The sequence below is a fragment of the Ranitomeya variabilis genome, chromosome 2 (assembly GCF_051348905.1).
Source record: "Ranitomeya variabilis isolate aRanVar5 chromosome 2, aRanVar5.hap1, whole genome shotgun sequence".
NCBI classification, from domain to species: domain Eukaryota; kingdom Metazoa; phylum Chordata; class Amphibia; order Anura; family Dendrobatidae; genus Ranitomeya; species Ranitomeya variabilis.
The window spans coordinates 254,215,039-254,234,893 of NC_135233.1; the positions used below are offsets into that span (position 1 = coordinate 254,215,039).

Here is a 19,855-nt window from a genome sequence, read left to right on the forward strand (position 1 = left end):
AAGATTTGGTTCAGGTGATCCCCAAATCAGAAGCACATTAAGTAGAATGAGGTGTACTCAGGTTGGAATTCAACTGATAATGGAATGAAAGTCAGACATGTAGAGAAGCTGATTTTTATGAAACTGTGCAGTGGTCTCTTATTTTTTGCCAGAGCTGTATGCTGCCTTAGATGTGCATCACATCTTACCCAACGGTTGCAAGGGAAAAGGCAATCTGTCTTTTGAAGTCCCAATGATCTGTAGAGCCAACCGATCACACTACCAATTGCCATTTCTGCATGGTGCCACCCATTAAAAAAAGTTTCAAGGAAGAAGTGGACTTTACAGTAACACTATCTGTAATACGCTTTGTGCCACATACAGAAGAATAGACGATTCCAAAAACACTTTCCGTCAACTGAAAAAGAACAGGGTGATTGGTGTCTTGAAGCATCTTCCTCTCACGACCCAGACTTCCTGTCAGCAATATCAACTGAACCACATAACACAAAGTGAACTGAATAATCTTGTTAGAGATTTGGATCTGCCCAAGAGTAATTCTGAGCACTTAGGTTCCCAGCTACAGCAATGGAATCTTCTAGCGGGCAATGTTCGAATTTCTCTGTTCCACAACCGTGATAACAATCTTGTTCAATACTTCTCCATTTAGGACGATCTTGTGGCATGCAACTACATCAACAGTTTAATGGAAGCTCTGAAGATAAGTTATAATCCAGAGGAATGAAGGTTCTTTGATTCATTCAAAACAAGCCTAAAAAGCAGTCTCGCTGCATAATGGCAATGCATTTGGTTATGCAGTCCACATGAAAGAAACCTATGACAACATGAAACAGCTGTACCAACGTTTGTGGCCCCCCTGTGCTGACAAAGGTGGTTTCCTTCTTACTTGGTCTCCAGGGTGAATACACAAAGAACTGATGCTTTCGGTGTGAGTGGGATAGTCAAGCAAGAGAATCACTACAATAAGAGACTGGCCTCTCCGACATTCACTTCAGCAAGGAGGAAATATGTCCAGCATCCAGCACTTGTTGACCCACAGATTTTGTTTCCACCATTGCATATCAAGTTGGATCTAATGAAGAACTTTGTAAAAGCAATGGAGGCATTCAAGTATCTCACTGATAAATTTCCAAGGTTGAATGAAGCAAAGAAAGAAAGGTGGCTTTGTCAGACCTCAGAATTGGAAGCTTCTTCAAGATGAGGAGTTTCTCAGTTTGTTGCAGGGCAAGGAAAAGGCTGCATGGGTAGCATTTGCATTAGCAATAACTAATTTTTTGTGAAAACTCAAAGAGCAGATAACTATGAAAAGTTGGTGGAAAATCTCATCAAAACAAAAGGATCTTAGCTGTAACATGTCCTTAAATATTAATTTCTTATATTCGCATCTAGACTTTTTTCCACTGAGCTGCTGAACTGAACAACGAGCATGGTGAGAGATTTCACCAAGATATTGCACTATGGAGAAAAAAAAAAAATATCAAGGAAAATGGAATCCATCAATGCTTGGAGATTACCGTTGGATAATTGTAAGAGATGATCTGAAACAAGAGACAAGTAAAAACAGTGGTCACTGAATGAGGACCACATTTTGTAGTGTGATTTCTGTAACTGTTAAACATGTCTAACCACTATTGTGAATTATTAAGTTATTTGAATGCTAAATACACGCTAAACATCAGAAAATTGGCATATCAAAATATTCTGCATCTTTATATTTGCAAAAAATGTTTAAAAGTCCTGAAACTTACATGTTAATTATACAGGTCCTTCTCAAAAAATTAGCATATAGTGTTAAATTTCATTATTTACCATAATGTAATGATTACAATTAAACTTTCTTATATTATAGATTCATTATCCACCAACTGAAATTTGTCAGGTCTTTTATTGTTTTAATACTGATGATTTTGGCATACAACTCCTGATAACCCAAAAAACCTGTCTCAATAAATTAGCATATCAAGAAAAGGTTCTCTAAAAGACCTATTACCCTAATCTTCTGAATCAACTAATTAACTCTAAACACATGCAAAAGATACCTGAGGCTTTTAAAAACTCCCTGCCTGGTTCATTACTCAAAACCCCCATCATGGGTAAGACTAGCGACCTGACAGATGTCAAGAAGGCCATCATTGACACCCTCAAGCAAGAGGGTAAGACCCAGAAAGAAATTTCTCAACAAATAGGCTGTTCCCAGAGTGCTGTATCAAGGCACCTCAATGGTAAGTCTGTTGGAAGGAAACAATGTGGCAGAAAACGCTGTACAACGAGAAGAGGTGACCGGACCCTGAGGAAGATTGTGGAGAAGGACCGATTCCAGACCTTGGGGAACCTGAGGAAGCAGTGGACTGAGTCTGGTGTGGAAACATCCAGAGCCACCGTGCACAGGCGTGTGCAGGAAATGGGCTACAGGTGCCGCATTCCCCAGGTAAAGCCACTTTTGAACCATAAACAGCGGCAGAAGCGCCTGACCTGGGCTACAGAGAAGCAGCACTGGACTGTTGCTAAGTGGTCCCAAGTACTTTTTTCTGATGAAAGCAAATTTTGCATGTCATTCGGAAATCAAGGTGCCAGAGTCTGGAGGAAGACTGGGGAGAAGGAAATGCCAAAATGCCTGAAGTCCAGTGTCAAGTACCCACAGTCAGTGATGGTGTGGGGTGCCATGTCAGCTGCTGGTGTTGGTCCACTGTGTTTCATCAAGGGCAGGGTCAATGCAGCTAGCTATCAGGAGATTTTGGAGCACTTCATGCTTCCATCGGCTGAAATGCTTTATGGAGATGAAGATTTCATTTTTCAGCACGACCTGGCACCTGCTCACAGTGCCAAAACCACTGGTAAATGGTTTACTGACCATGGTATTACTGTGCTCAATTGGCCTGCCAACTCTCCTGACCTGAACCCCATAGAGAATCTGTGGGATATTGTGAAGAGAAAGTTGAGAGACGCAAGACCCAACACTCTGGATGAGCTTAAGGCCGCTATTGAAGCATCCTGGGCCTCCATAACATCTCAGCAGTGTCACAGGCTTATTGCCTCCATGCCACGCCGCATTGAAGCAGTCATTTCTGCCAAAGGATTCCCGACCAAGTATTGAGTGCATAACTGAACATTATTATTTGATGGTTTTTTTGTTGTTATTAAAAAACTTTTGATTGGACGGGTGAAATATGCTAATTTATTGAGACAGGTTTTTTGGGTTATCAGGAGCTGTATGCCAAAATCATCAGTATTAAAACAATAAAAGACCTGACAAATTTCATTTGGTGGATAATGAATCTATAATATATGAAAGTTTAATTGTAATCATTACATTATGGTAAATAATGAAATTTAACACTATATGCTAATTTTTTGAGAAGGACCTGTATGTAGCAGTAAAACAAAATCTCAAATACACTGCTCAAAAAAAATAAAGGGAACACAAACAGAATATATCAAACTTCTGTGAAATCAAACTGTCCACTTAGGAAGCAACACTGTTTGACAATCAATTTCACATGCTGGGGTGCAAATGGAATAGACAACAGATGGAAATTATTGGCAATTATCAAGACACACTCAATAAAGGAGTGGTTCTGCAGGTGGGGACCACAGACCACATCTCAGTACCAATGCTTTCTGGCTGATGTTTTGGTCACTTTTGAATGTTGGTTGTGCTTTCACACTCGTGGTAGCATGAGACGGACTCTACAACCCACACCAGTGGCTCAGGTAGTGCAGCTCATTCAGGATGGCACATCAATGCGAGCTGTGGCAAGGTTTGCTCTGTCAGCATAGTGTCCAGAGACAGGAAGCGCTACCAGGAGACAGGCCGGTACACCAGGAGACATGGAGGGGGCCGTAGGAGGGCAGCAGGACCGCTACCTCCGCCTTTGTGCAAGGAGGAACAGGAGCACTGCCAGAGCCCTGCAAAGTGACTTCCACAAATGTGCATGTGTCTGCACAAACTGTTAGAAACCGACTCCATGAGGATGGTCTTAGTGCCCGACGTCCACAGATGGGGGTTGTGCTCACAGCCCAAAACTTGGCATTTGCCACAGAACATCAGGATTGGCAAATTCGCCACTGGCACCCTGTGCTCTTCACAGATGAAAGCAGGTTCACACTGAGCACATGTGACAGAGTCTGGAGGCACTGTGGAGAGCGATCTGCTGCCTGCAACTTCCTTCAGCATGACCATTTTTGCAGTGGGTCAGTAATGGTGTGGGGTGGCATTTCTTTGGAGTGCCACACAGCCCTCCATGTCCACGACAGAGGTAGTCTGACTGCCATTAGGTACAGATATGAGATCCTCAGACCCCTTGTGAGACCATGACCATATGCTGGTGCGGTTGGCCCTGGGTTCCTCCTAATGCAGGACAATGCCAGACCTCATGTGGCTGGAGTGTGTCAGCAGTTCCTGCAACATGAAGGTATTGAAGCTATGGACTGGCCCGCCCCTTCCCCAGTCCTGAATCCGATTGAACACATCTGGGACATCATGTCTCGCACCACCACCACCACCAACGTCATGCTGCACCACAGACTGTCCAGGAGTTGGCGGATGCTTTAGTCCAGGTCTTGGAGGAGATCCCTCAGGAGACCATCCGTCGCCTCATCAGGAGCATGCCCAGGGGCGTTGTAGGAAGGTCATACAGGCACGTGGAGGCCACACACACACACACACACACACACACACACACACACACACACAACTACTGAGCATCTTTTCCTTGTCATGAGGCATTTCAACTGAAGTTGGATCAGCCTGTAATTTGATTTTCCACTTTGATTTTGAATATCATTCCAAATCCAGACCTCCATGGGATATTCATTTTGATTTACATTGATAATTGTTATGTTTTATTGTTCTGAACACATTCCACTATGCAATGAATAAAAATTTGCAACTGGAATATTTCAGAGATATCTAGGATGTGGTATTTTAGTGTTCCCTTTATTTTTTTGAGCAGTGTTTAATAAAAACAAGAGCCAACAAAAAATGTTCATTGTTAGATTTCAATTCAGGTCAAAGTCATTAAGAATTGGCTACCGTAATTTCATAACTGAACATGACACCTTTTGATACTATGTGGAACAATGTTATTAATGCATAGTCTTTGCTCAGTCACTGCACACACCACCATTAAAATCAGCTTTGTGGGAACGCTTCCAGGCAAAAATCATCTACCACCATCCTTCATACAAAGCACAACTTAAAATGTGTCTTTTCTAAACACATTTAGCTCATTTACAAGCATCTATGTAGATCCAAAAGACCCCTCCAGTCAACAACCAAGCAGATTCTGACGAAACAACGCCTGTGTGCCTCATTAAGGAATCATCAAACAGGAGGTCTCCCACTTAGGACCACCACTCTCATGAGTCATTAGGCTACGGTCACACTATCAGTATGTGGTCAGTATTTTACATTGGTATTTGTAAGCCAAAACCAGCAGTGGAACAAACAGAGGGGAAAGCTATAATAGAAATACGTTACCAAGTCTGTATTTTTGACCCACTCCTAGTTTTGGCTAACAAATACTGATGTGAAAGTCATAGTTACTCACCGATAACGGTGTTTCTCAGAGCCCATGACAGCACTACCAGAGAGGGAATCCGCCCTTCAGGGACAGGAAACCCACAGGATAAAAGGGCGGTACCTCTCCCCTGCATCAGTTTTGTTTACAGAGCATCGGAGGTCCTCCAGGTTAGTCACAACAACAAAAAAATATACAATTTAACGTATCTCTTAGTAAGTAAACACCGTGTCTATATGGAAAACCACTTCACACAAAATAATGTGCTCACCGCACACGTGATGAGGGGGGGAATAAGCAGGTGCTGTCATGGGCTCTGAGAAACACCGTTATCGGTGAGTAACTATGACTTTCTCAGTCGCCCATGACAGCACTACCAGCGAGAATTTCAGAGATATTGCTTAGGGAGGGACCACAGCCTGTAGAACCCTTCTTCCGAAGGTCAGGTCAGATGAAGAGGCTAGGTCTAAGCGGTAGTGTGTGAAAAAGGTTGAAGGTGATGACCAGGTGGCCGCTTTACAGATTAGATCTAATGGTACCTCTGACCTTTCGGCCCAGGAGGTCGCCATAGCCCTCGTAGAGTGGGCCTTCAGTCCCTCTGGAACAGCGTTTCCGGTGGATGAGTACGCCAAGGCTATTGCGTCTGTCACCCATCGAGCAATAGTGCCTTTAGAAGCTTTGAGTCCTTTTCTAGGCCCCTGGAAGCAGATAAAAAGAGACCCTTCCTTCCTATGCTGCTGGGTGATTTTAAGGTATTGGGCTAGACACCTTTTCACATCTAGTGTGTGGAATTTCTCTTCCTTCTTATTTCTAGGGTCTGGACAAAAAGAAGAAAGTATTATTTCCTGAGATCTATGAAATGAGGATGCAACTTTTGGCAAATAGGCAGGGTCTGTTTTTAATATAACTATCATCCAGGATTTGTGTAAATGGATGGTTTGCGGATAGGGCTTGGAGGTCACTTATTCTACGGGCCGAAGTCAGGGCTATTAGGAGGGCCGTTTTAAGTGAAAGAATCTTAAGAGGGAGTGATTCTAAAGGCTCGAACGGGGATTCTGTTAGGGCTGACAATACTAGGTTCAAATCCCAAGATGGTAACCTCCGTATAGTTACGTGTTTAGATCTTGCGGCTGCTCTGACGAATCGTACTACCCAAGGGTTGGCTGATATGTTTTCACAGTATAATGCTCCTAGGGCTGCTATTTGTACCTTTAATGTACTTACTGAAAGGCCTAGGTCTAACCCTTTTTGTAAAAACTCTAGTATTTCAGTGATTGGGACCCCGTCCTGCAATCTTACCCCCGAGGATGATAGAAATTTTTTCCAGGTTTTACCGTAAATTTTTGTAGTCACAGGTTTTCTACTTTTCATTAGAGTGGACACTAGTTTGTCAGAAAAACCTCTTTCCCTCAATAGTGACCTCTCAAATACCATGCTGTCAGATGTAAATTCTCTGACTGAGGGTGGAACACCGGTCCCGGAGACAGGAGGTCCGGAAGGACCCAGGGATCGGTGATTGATAGCATCCTCAGCCATGAGAACCAGGCTCTCCTGGGCCAGAAGGGGGCTATTAGGATGAGACTGGATCTGTCCTGCCTGACCTTCCGCAGGACTGCTGGAATGAGAATGGTGGGGGGAAAAGCATACGCCAGTGTTTGTGTCCAGGGAATTGTGAAAGCATCCACAGCCTGAGGGTTCCCCCCGGGATCTAGGGAGCAGAAGGCTTCCACCTTCCTGTTGTGAGAGTTGGCAAAGAGGTCTATCACAGGGACTCCCCATAGATCTGTGATTTTGTTGAAAATCCCCTGATTTAGAGACCACTCTCCCTGTCTTAATTGGGTACGACTCAAGAAGTCCGCTTTCTGGTTTTCTACTCCCTTTATGTGTAGGGCCGATAGGGAAAGAAAGTTGTTTTGAACCAGGCTGAAAATTTCGGAGGTGGTCCTCATTAGTGTTTGGGATCTGGTTCCCCCCTGGTGGTTTAAGTAAGCTACCACTACTCTGTTGTCCGAGAATACTCGGACATGGTGACCTTGTAACTCGTTTAGAAAGTACAGTAAGGCATGCTTTACCGCTCTCAGTTCTTTTTGATTTGAGGAAGACAGTAGCTCCTGATTTGTCCATAACCCCTGAGCGATTCTGTTGTCCAGGTGAGCCCCCCACCCTGTGGGACTTGCGTCTGTAGTGACTATCTGAGATGTCTCTATCACCCAAGGAACTCCCTTTGACAAGTTGCTGGGATTTAACCACCAGGCTAGGGAACGAATAGTAGGCAAATCTAGAGTCACGCGACCTTCTAACCGCCCTCCCAGTAGTTTCTGGTTTTTTAAGACATCCCACTGGAGGGGTCTTGTGTGGAGTTGCGCCCACTGAACTGCTGGAAGGCAAGCAGAGAGGGACCCCAGTAGTGACATCGCCTTCCTTAGGGTCATGGTAGGGTTCGCACGTGCTTCTTACACTAAGTGAATTATTTTTTGTTTTTTCTCGTGTGGCTGGAGACACATTTGAGAATTTGAGTCTAAGATGAGACCCAAAAATTCTTGAACCCTGGCTGGTTCCAGCTTCGACTTTTGGAGGGTTCACTAACCACCCCAATTTTTTTAAAACGTCTATGACTGTCGCGTTGCTGGCAGCAGAGTTCGGCCGAATTGCTCACAATCAAAAAGTCGTCTAGATATGGGATAATCAAGACGTTTTCCTCCCTCAGATGCGCCATCATCTCTGCTATCAGCTTGGTGAAGACGCGAGGGGCAATTGATATACCGAATAGGAGAGCCTTGTATTGGTATTCCTTTGTCTGTCCTTTCAGGACTACCGCTAGTCTGAGGAATTTCTGAGAAGTCTTGTGGATGGGGACGTGATAATATGCATCGCTGAGATCTAGAACTACCATAAAACAGTTTGGAAACAGATTTTTTATCGTTGACTTTATTGACTCCATTTTGAACCTCTGTTTTTTTACATAGGTATTCAACTTCCGTAAGTTTATTATGGTTCGGAAGGTTCCGTCTGGTTTGGGCACCAGAAACAATGGAGAATAAAATCCCATTCCCCTCTCCAGAGGGGGGACCTCTTGGATGACAGATTTGTTTAGTAGTTTTACGATTTCTATCTCCAGGGCTTCTTGCTGTAGGGGAGACGACCTCAGCGGTGTTACCACATAGTTCCTTGGGGGTAAGGATAGAAAGTTTATGTGAAGCCCTTCCCGTATTAGATTTATAATCCAAGGGCTGGACGAAATTTTCTCCCAGGCCGGGAGGAATTGAGATAATCTCCCTCCCACCCTGGGAGAGATGTCACTTGGAGGGGGGTTTTTTATCGCGAGGGGAGTTACCAAAAAGGGACCCTCTATCCTTCCTTCTCCCGTCATCCCATCGGGTTTGTTCTCTTGGTGGTCTCCTTTTAAAGAATTTTCTGTTCCGAAAGGGCCGCTTATTATATATTGGGGCAAGGACGGGAAACCCTTTCTATCACCCGCTTTTTGCAGGATATCATCCAGAGTTTCCCCAAAGAGGAATTTGCTCTCACACGGGATGGAACAAAGTTTGTTTAGTTTGCAAGTCTCCTGGCCAGGTTTTCAGCCACAAAGTTCTACGTGCTGCATTTGAAAGTGCTGCGGATTTGGATGTCAATTTAATTGAATCAGCCGAAGAATCTGCCAGGAACGCCGTAGCTCCTCTAATCATAGGGATAGACTCTAAGATTTTATTTCTCGGGACCCCATCTCTGAGCTGTTTTTCTAGGTTATCAACCCAGATCATTAGGGACCGTGACGTGCAAGCTGCCGCTATGGTAGGCCTTAAGCATCCTCCTGCTGACTCCCAGGCCCCTTTGAGAAAAGTATCTGCCCTCTTATCGAGAGGGTCTTTCAGGGTTCCCATGTCCTCGAACGGTAAGGCAAACTTTTTAGAGGCTTTAGCCACCGCAACATCTAGTTTGGGGGCTTTATCCCATGTAGCAGAAGCCTCATCTTCAAAGGGGTACTTCCTTTTAATAGAGGGGACCGATGCGTTTTTCCTTTCCGGTTTCTCCCACTCCTTTTTAATTAATGCCTGTATATTTTCGTTAAGGGGGAATACTTTACGCTTCCTTTGAGATAGTCCCCCAAAGATAATGTCCTGAACAGTTTTGTCAGGACGGGGGTCCAGAACCCCCATTGTAGATCTTATCGCCTTAACAAGGCTATCGACCTCCTCTAGGGGGAAACAATGATGACCTCCACTCTCGTTATCCGAAGAAGAGGATGAGGAGTCATGCGTATCTGACCTCTTACTCCCAGAGTAGGAAGGGTCAGAATCCGCAGGGGAAATGGGTTGTTTTTTAGTAGTCTTCCCACTTTTAAAGGAATTAAACGCGGTCTCAACTTCCGATTTAATTACGGACCGTAATTCGGAGGCAAAGTTTGGGGTTTCCTCACAGAGGACTCGTTCTATACAAGACCCACATAGCTTTTTATCCCACGTCTGTGACAAAGCTTTTTCACATAGGGGGCAGGTTCTATGCTTCATCTTCCCCGTTCTCTTCCTTGCCTAAGATAAATAGAGAAGGGGAACCCTAATTACAAAAGGTGAACTTTCACGAAGATCACTCACCACTCTGACGCAGCCACAGGTACCAGTTCTGGAGGGGTCGCCTGAGAAGCATCCGTGGGAGGCAGACGATTTACCACACTGGAGCTTTTACTGCGCTGAGTGGAACGGCTATCAGACCGAGAGCTTCGGTTGCCTGCAGAAATCAGTTTTTCCTGAACGTCCGATTTCTGCCGACGGCGCTGTTGTTGCTACTGCGGCGGCGGATGGAGCTGCTGGTCGCTGTCCTCCATGGTATTACCGTGGAACAGCCTGCAGCCAGGAGCCTCCATCGCCTTCTCCATATAAACGCTATTAACCCCCTTCACCTGTGGCTGCCGAAAGAGGAAGCGTCCATTTTTTTTTTTTTTAATGCGCATGCCCGCAGCCAGCAACCCGGAAATGGAGTATTCCGGTTCCGGGGCAGCGCCATCTTGGTACAGTCACTCAGAGCGGCGCCCCCGAACCGTAAGTTCCATTACTACTTCCGGTGCGGTGCCATCTTGGATTCCGGCATTCACACAGCATGATGAAGTCCCAGGCTCCCATCAGAGCGGCGGCTGCGCTTCCCCCCGCACACACTACTGGACCCATCAGTCGGAGCTGTGGCGGCTTCGGATACCGGACCAGCCGTGGCAGGGGCGTCCCCGCTGCCAGAAGTCGGACTGGCCGGCCCCGGTCCTCGTCGGTCGGTCTTCAGCAGGTACCGTCCAAGGAGGTTCCCCGTCAGGGACAGGAAACCAAAACTGATGCAGGGGAGAGGTACCGCCCTTTTATCCTGTAGGTTTCCTGTCCCTGAAGGGCGGATCCCCTCTCTCTCATGTGGGGTGCTGTCATGGGCGACTGAGAAATACTGATTTCACAAATCAGGAATGTAAGGAATGTATCCTTACATTCACAACTGCACCATTGCTGACAAAAGCCGCCATTTACTGGATACTTTAGTCAACCCTTGAATTACATCGGAATCACAATACCAGTCACACACATGTGCAATTCTCTTTCCTATCCATCTCCCCGTGATAACATTGAATGACCGGTCTCATCTTCTATTGCACAGCAAGTGGCCATCCATAGGAATTCAAGGTATTCTTTTGTGTTTTGAAAAGCACAGGGAGGCTGTATGATTATAACAGCCAAGTGACAGAAGCGATGGAGCGGTAAAAGCACATTAAAGAGTACATGAGGATCTCAGCACAAGGTAAAGAATAGTACACGAGGTTCTGAAGTTCTCGAAACTAAAAAGGAGACAAGGTACACTGCGCAGAAATAAAGAACAGAAGTATTTTAGCAGGAGGCTCCAAAACAAAGTACATCAGGATCTCAGCACAAGGTGCGAAGAACAAAACCAGCCAAATGATAATGACTCCTGCTGGGAAACTGCGCATCTGTGAGACAACGGGCATTGCCACAAGCACCACATTGCCAAAGATCCAAGGCAAACAAATAACAATCCAACATCAAAGTCGTAGCAAAACCCAACCAAAAATAGGAAAAAAAAAAATAATGAAAACTGAGTTGTCAGGAAAGAGTAATCCTGCCTGCACACCGGCTTCGTAGGTCACATATGCTCAGGACTTCGGAGAAAGTTGACAAAAATCAAGAATCAAATCTTGTACGTAAATTCTGTGCAATCCAATACTTGGGGTAAACACCTCCAAGGAGGGCAATTTCCTACCGATGACGACGACAGGATCCTATGGACAGTCCTGGGGTTCAGTAGGCTACAGGGGGTATCTATGGGTTCATATTGCACCAGGAGCATAGTGTGTATGGAGTTTCCATCTCCAACTTTCCGGAGTGTAGTTGCACACTCATAGTTCTAATAAAATAGCTCGGTATGAAACTTGCAGATGGAATCGAAATGTAGATTTTGACAGACTGATGTGAATGGCAGCGACTTCTGTAATGTGCAGCAGCAGAGTATGCTGGCACTATATACAAAAAAAAAAAAAAAAAAAAAAAATATTCAAAATTCCATTCTTGTCCTATCAATCCTTCGAGAAATTATTGTGATGTTCCTTCGCTGCAGTCTGTAAATTGTGGACTCGGGTTAAAGTAAAAATATTGGGTCCCGAAAGGTTTTTTTTTTTTTTAAATGAAAAAAAAAATGTTTATAAGCGTGCATGCTTGTGTATACACACAGTAAAATTTTGGCCCAAAAATACTTGGTCGTGGCATCTAGCCCGTTGGGTATTTTTTCCGCTTTGATCCATTCTTTGGGCCTTATTAGGATGTGCTTGAAGGACTAATGTGTTAGGGGGGGCAAAAGCTCCTAAAACGACGATGACCAACAAATGTAAATCCAGGTCGTGATGATTCCGGCGTCCTCGCCCGGTACTTACTAACGAGCTTGTTGAGCAGCAGGTACGGATACTTAAGTATTTCCAGCAGCGGGACCCGTACGCAGCTCTCGAAGTTGGGGCCGGTGTACCCAAAAAGTTGCTTCTCTCCATCTTCCTCCACCAGAAACAGCTCGTCGCCCTCGTCTATCTCCTCACCCATGGACTTCTCCAGCTGAGCAGTGATCCGCGACGTCTCCATGCTCCATAATGCCTGAGGGGACGGAAACAATGAATGAGAATCTTAAGCAGAAATTATTACAGGGTGGGGGTGTATATTAAGGGTCAGCATCCACCTTGTGCAGCTGCGGCGCCTCCTCACGGACACGGTGGTACTCCACCACACACTCCATACAGTAGGAGAGGTCATCGTCAGCTCCGGTGAGGTCATCGCTCTGCAGTTCCCTGGCGGCATAGCTCTTCAGCAGCTCTGCAGCGACAGAACCCCCTGGCGTGCACCAGCGGCACGTGCTCATTATCCTGCGGAAAAAAAAGGACCACTCAAAACAGATATTAGTAGAATCCTAGAAACAACCAAAAAACAACAAGGATCCCTAAAATATAGCTTTTAATAATTATAAAAGCTAAAAACAGTTTGCTCCAATGTGAGAGACAATAATATTCAGAAAAATAACTCGAAGAATAAAATCTAATTTACCCTGTCAGGTATCCTATTTCTGCTCCCTACCTGACAGCGGAGGTTGACACCCTAAGTTTCTGCGGTAGGCGCCCCCGCTCCTCGACGACTGGCCCTAATAGCCCTAATTACACCCTATATTCCCTAAACGAGACCTACTGATTACCAGAAAAAAATGAAACAAATCTAAAAAAAATCAAAAAAATTCAAAAATTAGAATAAAAAAAAAAGCAAAAAAATTAACTCAGCAAAAAAACACAATTGTTATTTAGTACCAGACTAGAAGGTCCCTAATAGGGCGTAACAAATCACAACTATTGGGTGAAAATATCAGTGTCTCGTTTATCCAAAAAATATATCAGTGGGCCACTCCATCCCACATTCCTATATATAGTCATGTGTATCCAGAATTTTCAAGTGGTCAAATGACACCCAAATATGTGGTGTCCTTAATAGGACTGCAGCCCACAAAAACAAAGACATCCCCACAAGGGACTCCTGCATCTTTATCCTTCTGTGGCATTGCTCCATGTCCCCTGATGAACCCCCAGGATTCCCACGGGGGGGAAAACGCGTCGGGCAGTATAGGGAGGATATCCCGGCAGGAGAGTAGCGGAGCTGTATGACTGTATGATCACCCACAACGCCTCTGGGATGCAGATGAGTAGAAGCGTATATCATAGTACTATACTATGGGGTGCTGTCTTTTTGGTTGTTTAACCTGCTCTGGTGGTCCCTTGTGGGGATGTCTTTGTTTTTGTGGGCTGCAGTCCTATTAAGGACACCACATATTTGGGTGTCATTTGACCACTTGAAAATTCTGGATACACATGACTATATATAGGAATGTGGGATGGAGTGGCCCGCTGATATATTTTTTGGATAAACGAGACACTGATATTTTCACCCAATAGTTGTGATTTGTTACGCCCCATTAGGGACCTTCTAGTCTGGTACTAAATAACAATTGTGGGTTTTTTGCTGAGTTCATTTTCTTGCTTTTTTATTCTAATTTTTTAGATTTTTTATATTTGTTTCATTTTTTCTGGTAATCAGTAGGTCTCATTTAGGGAATATAGGGTGTAATTAGGGCTATTAGGGCCAGTCATCGAGGAGCGGGGGCGCCTACCGCAGAAACTTAGGGTGTCAACCTCCGCTGTCAGGTAGGGAGCAGAAATAGGATACCTGACAAATAATAAAATCTAACTTACCCCGAGTTATTTTTCTAACTATTATTGTCTCTCACATTGGAGCAAACTGTTTTTAGCTTTTATAATTATTAAAAGTTATATTTTAGGGATCCTTGTTTTTTGGTTTTTGGTCATTATCCTGGGGGTCAGGGGATAAGGACAGTGAGTAACACCGTGATAAGGGGCGGCACACCTGGTGCATTTTGGGCCTTGATCCCAGCAGCACAGATGACACTGCAGACCAGTAATACCAGTCAGTACTGGGAATGAGCACTGAGCCTTGGAGCCGTCACATGAGGTTCCACATACATGGCGGGGCAAACAAAACTCATGGCGACATAGCAAGGGACGCTGGACAGGACGGTCGCCATGACAATCCAGAGCCAGAAAGCATCTCCGGCTGCAGGGGCAGTAATGGGGACCGGCAAACACGCCTCTGAGGGGCAGCGCAGGCGGACGGCCATGAGGTAGCGGTCATGGCGTCCATTATACACATGAGCCGCCATAATCCACACCAGAGACGGGCACACCACGCAGGCTAGGAACTCTATAGCTATAGGTGAGGACAAAGCACAGCCCACCGTAATGTGTACAGTATACCCCAATACCCGCCCTGCTGCCCCACACCGACGGCCCTCACCCTCCTCCTGCCCGCAGGGTCAGCCCTCCTCCGCCATGGCGTCAACTCAGCCCCCGAGGCCTCCGTGCTCCGCTCAGTCCCCGGCCTCGCGTTACAGCTACTAACTGCCGCCAACAGCTTGGCCCCGCCCCGGAAATGAAGCACGGCCGATGGCCGGTATTTACCTACAAGGCAGCGGAGCCTCCGCCCACAACATGGCGGCTGATCCTGTGTCATATTGCGAGAGCCAAGAGTCCGGGGTCCTGTGTGTACAGAAGAGTCCATACAGGGGTCACTGATCAATCACCGCAGCCGCTGCAGAACCTCCTCACACACAGCCGCTGCAGAGCCTCATCACACACAGCCATTGCAGAGCCTCATCACACACAGCCGCTGCAGAACCTCACACACAGCCGCTGCAGAACCTCCTCACACACAGCCGCTGCAGAGCCTCATCACACACACACAGCCGCTGCAGAACCTCCTCACACAAAGCCGCTGCAGAACCTCATCACTCACAGCCGCTGCAGAGCGTCATTACACACAGCTGCTGCAGAGCCTCCTCACACACAGCTGCTGCAGAGCCTCCTCACACATAGCCGCTGCAGAACCTCATCACACAGCCGCTGCAGAGCGTCATTACACACAGCCATTGCAGAGCCTCATCACACACAGCTGCTGCAGAACCTCATCACACACAGCTGCTGCAGAGCCTCCTCACACACAGCTGCTGCAGAGCCTCCTCACACATAGCCGCTGCAGAACCTCATCACACACAGCCGCTGCAGAACCTCATCACACATAGCCGCTGCAGAACCTCATCACACACAGCCGCTGCAGAGCCTCCTCACACATAGCCGCTGCAGAACCTCATCACACACAGCCGCTGCAGAACCTCATCACACACAGCCGCTGCAGAACCTCATCACACATAGCCGCTGCAGAACCTCATCACACACAGCCGCTGCAGAACCTCATCACACACAGCCGTTTTAGAGCCTCATCATACACAGCTGCTGCAGAACCTCATCACACACAGCCGTTGCAGAACCTCATCACACACAGCTGCTGCAGAACCTCATCACACACAGCCGCTGTAGAGTGTCATCACACACAGCCGTTGCAGAGCCTCATCACACACAGCTGCTGCAGAACCTCATCACACACAGCTGCTGCAAAGGAGATTAACAATATATAACTTTTAATTGTTGCCATAAAATGTTTGTAGCCAATAATAGAGGATACACTACCAATAATGGGCGAACTCCTATGTATCGGCACTGACACAACTAGTCAGGCTCAGTTTGGCACTGCTCGCCACTGCAAGAGACCAATCTATTTCTATATTCCCATACACTAACCCCCCGAACAGAGGGGGAAACGCGTTGGGAGGCCATACAATCCATATGGGTAAATTGTGAGTAGGTTTACACTTGGGGACTGCCCTTGTTATGGCAGGAGCAATGCAGGGGCACGACAAGGAGTGTGAGGGTAGGTGCACACGGTCAGTAACCGCTGTGGGTTGGACGTTGTGTACTTGTGCAGCGTTCAGATGTTGCAGCATAGTGGATGGGATTTCAAGAAATCCCATGCCCACTATGCATGCACAGACACCTGCGGATCACCTGTGGAGATGGACATGCGGCGCGTCTCTCTCCAGACTGCAGTATGTCTATTTATCTTGCGGAGACGCTCAGTCTCTGCAAGATAAATATCACTCGTACAATGTATGGGCTGCGATAGTTCTGCACGGTTCAGTGATCACATGCGGATTCACCTGCGTTCAATAGCCGGCAGCGCTCTGGATGCAGCGGACATGTGCTGAGTCCAAATTGGTGCCAATTACTGATCATTTGCACATACCCTTAGAGGATAAGAGCAACTTCTCCCTCCCACTACTAGTGTTCCTCTACTGCTCCTGTCTTGTGAACCAGGGACAAAGAAGAACTACATTGGTGAGATCAGACCAATTTTTATTATGAGCACTGGTTATTTTGAGCACTAGCACTTTATACGATGTCTTGATTGTGCATGATCTATTACTGGCTACAAACATTTTACGGTAACAATTAAAAGCTATATTTTATTAAGTTCTGTTGCCCTGCTGAACTCTACAGAACTACATAACACCTCAGCTGCTGCAGAGCCTCATAATGCACACCTCAGCTGCTGAAGAACCTCATCACCAGGGTTGCCAAATGTAAATTCCTGGACAGTCCATAAGAAAAGGTCACTTTTTTTTTCCATTTGTAAAAAAATTTGATACATCTGTGAATTTCTTCAAACTGAAGAAATGTCTATAGATCTATATCACTGTATGTCTCAAGTTTTAGGCTGGGTTCACATTGCGTTAATGAAGTCCGTTAACGCTGCCATTAACCCCTATTATCAGGCGCATCACCAACGCATGCCATAATTGGCATGTGCTGGCGATGTGCCGTCATTCAGTGACGGAGCCTCGGACGCGGGCTGCAGCGTCTGAGGCTCCGTCACCACTAGCACAGATGAATCATCTGCGCTAGCGGTATAGCATAATGCAATGGCGTGTATGCTATAGCGTTAACGCAGCCCGTGAATGCTATGCGTTCAACGGGCTGCTTTAATGCAATGTGAACCTGGCCTTACAGTTCACCATGACTGCAGTTGATGCTTCATATAGGATCTATGGGCTGCAGGCACGAATCACTGTATCACTATTATCACTATATCACTATCACTGTATAACTATATTACTGTATCACTGAATAATTATATATTACTGTATCACTATATTACTGTATCACTATATTACTGTATCACTATATTGCTGTATCAATATATCACTGAATAACTATATTACTGTATAACTATTACTGTATCACTATATCGCTGTATCAATATATCACTGTATCCCTATATTACTATATCACTATATTACTGTATCACTATATTACTGCATCACTATATTGCTGTATCAATATATCACTATATTACTGTATCAATATATTGCTGTATCAATATATTACTGTATCACTATATTACTGTATCACTATATTGCTGTATCAATATATCACTGTATCACTATATTACTGTATCAATATTACAGTATCACTATATTGCTGTATCAATATATCACTATCACTGTATCACTATATTACTGTATCACTATATTGCTGTATCAATATATCACTATATTACTGTATCAATATATCACTGTCACTATATCACTATATTACTGTATCACTATATTGCTGTATCAATATATCACTATTACTGTATCACTATATTGCTGTATCAATATATCACTATTACTGTATCACTATATTGCTGTATCACTATATTGCTGTATCACTGTATTACTATATCACTATATTGCTATATCACTATATTACTGTATCACTATATTGTTATATTACTATATCATTGTATCACTGTATCACTATTACTATATCACTATATTACTGTACCACTGTATTACTGTATCACTATATTAGTCACTACATTACTGTATCACTATATTACTGTATTACTATATTACTGTATCACTATCACGATATTACTTTATCACTATTACTGTATCACTATATTACAGTCACTATATTACTGTATCACTATATTACTGTATCACTATATCACCAGATTACTGTATCACTATATTACTGTATTACTAAATTACTGTGTCACTATATCACTATTACTGTATCACTATATTACTGTATCGCTATAATCACCATATTATATCACTATATTACTGTATCACTATTACTGTATTACTATATGTCACGATAATATGAATATATGAATATGCCATGTTTTGAGTATATGCCTAAAAGGTCCATGGCTTTTCAGACACGCTGTGGGCTTTTCTGACGCCCCCTATTCACTCTGCCTAGAAAGCTCTTCTTCTCTCTTTGCCTGCAGGCAACTCCCTCTCCCCTGCTATATGGCTGTAATGTGAGACCAGGGTGCTAGCAACATCCACGGAGGAATTTTTATGGCTCTGTGCTGCGAAAGCCAGTCTCTGTCTAAACCCCTCATCACTGTATCACTATATTACTGTATCACAATATCACCATATTGCTGTATCACTATATTAGTGTATTAATATATTACTATATTACTGTATCACTATATCACATATTACAGTGTCACTATTACTTTATTAATAAATTACTGTATTACTATATTACTGTGTCCCTATATTACTGTATCGCTATAATCACCATATTATATAACTATATTACTGTATCACTATATCACTATTACTGTATCACCATATTACTGTATCACTATTACTGTATTACTATATGTCACGATAATATGAATATGCCATGTTTTGGGTATATGCCTAAAAGGTCCATGGCTTTTCAGACACACGCTGTGGGCTTTTCTGACGCCTCCTCTTCACTCTGCCTAGAAAGTTCTCTCTTTGCCTGCAGGCAACTCCCTCTCCCCTGCTATATGGCTGTAATGTGAGACCAGCATGCTAACAACATCCACGGATAAATTTTTATGGCTCTGTGCTGCGAAAGCCAGTCTGTGTCTAAACCCCTCATCTCCCCCCTCTCGCCCGATAGCAGCTAAAACAGGTACAGCAACTTTCCCAAACTGCATGGGACTCTTTTGTTCTTGAAAAGTTATGCATACTGGCACCGATCAGGGATAGCGAGATTAAAGTTACATATTCCGGATGGCCACCGAGAGATCTATAACTCACTGAAATCTCTAGGAGCTAAACCAAACAAAATGCCAGGAGCAGATTTCTCTGTAAGCCGGTCATATACTGTACCTACGCCGTGTTTAAACTTAAACTAACCCTCCTGACGTGGTGAGCATCACGATCCTTGTGTCATTCTTCTACGAGGTTCATACAGCGAGTTATGTATAGAAATGGTTTGTCATAACCCTAAGGGGAGAATTCAGCCTCTGAGTGAGGTCACCACAGGGGGAGTGCCTTGGTTTTAGGCTTTAGGCACAGAGATAAATGAGGGAGACATCAGT

General features: G+C 44.7%; 1 protein-coding gene across 2 annotated transcripts in view; it reads right to left on the reverse strand.

Moving 5' to 3' along the window:
- SETX (senataxin) overlaps nt 1-15,046 on the reverse strand; it is a 41,133-nt gene extending 26,087 nt beyond the window's left edge. For both annotated transcript variants that reach the window (XM_077284677.1, XM_077284679.1), the window contains exons 1-3: nt 14,897-15,046; nt 12,726-12,909; nt 12,433-12,643 (exon numbers count right to left, since the gene is read on the reverse strand). In XM_077284677.1, coding sequence (XP_077140792.1) covers nt 12,433-12,643; nt 12,726-12,905 — 391 coding nt within the window. In that variant the 5' untranslated portion in view covers nt 12,906-12,909; nt 14,897-15,046. The remainder of the gene's footprint in view (nt 1-12,432; nt 12,644-12,725; nt 12,910-14,896) is intronic.
- Between the last annotated feature and the right edge of the window lie 4,809 nt (nt 15,047-19,855).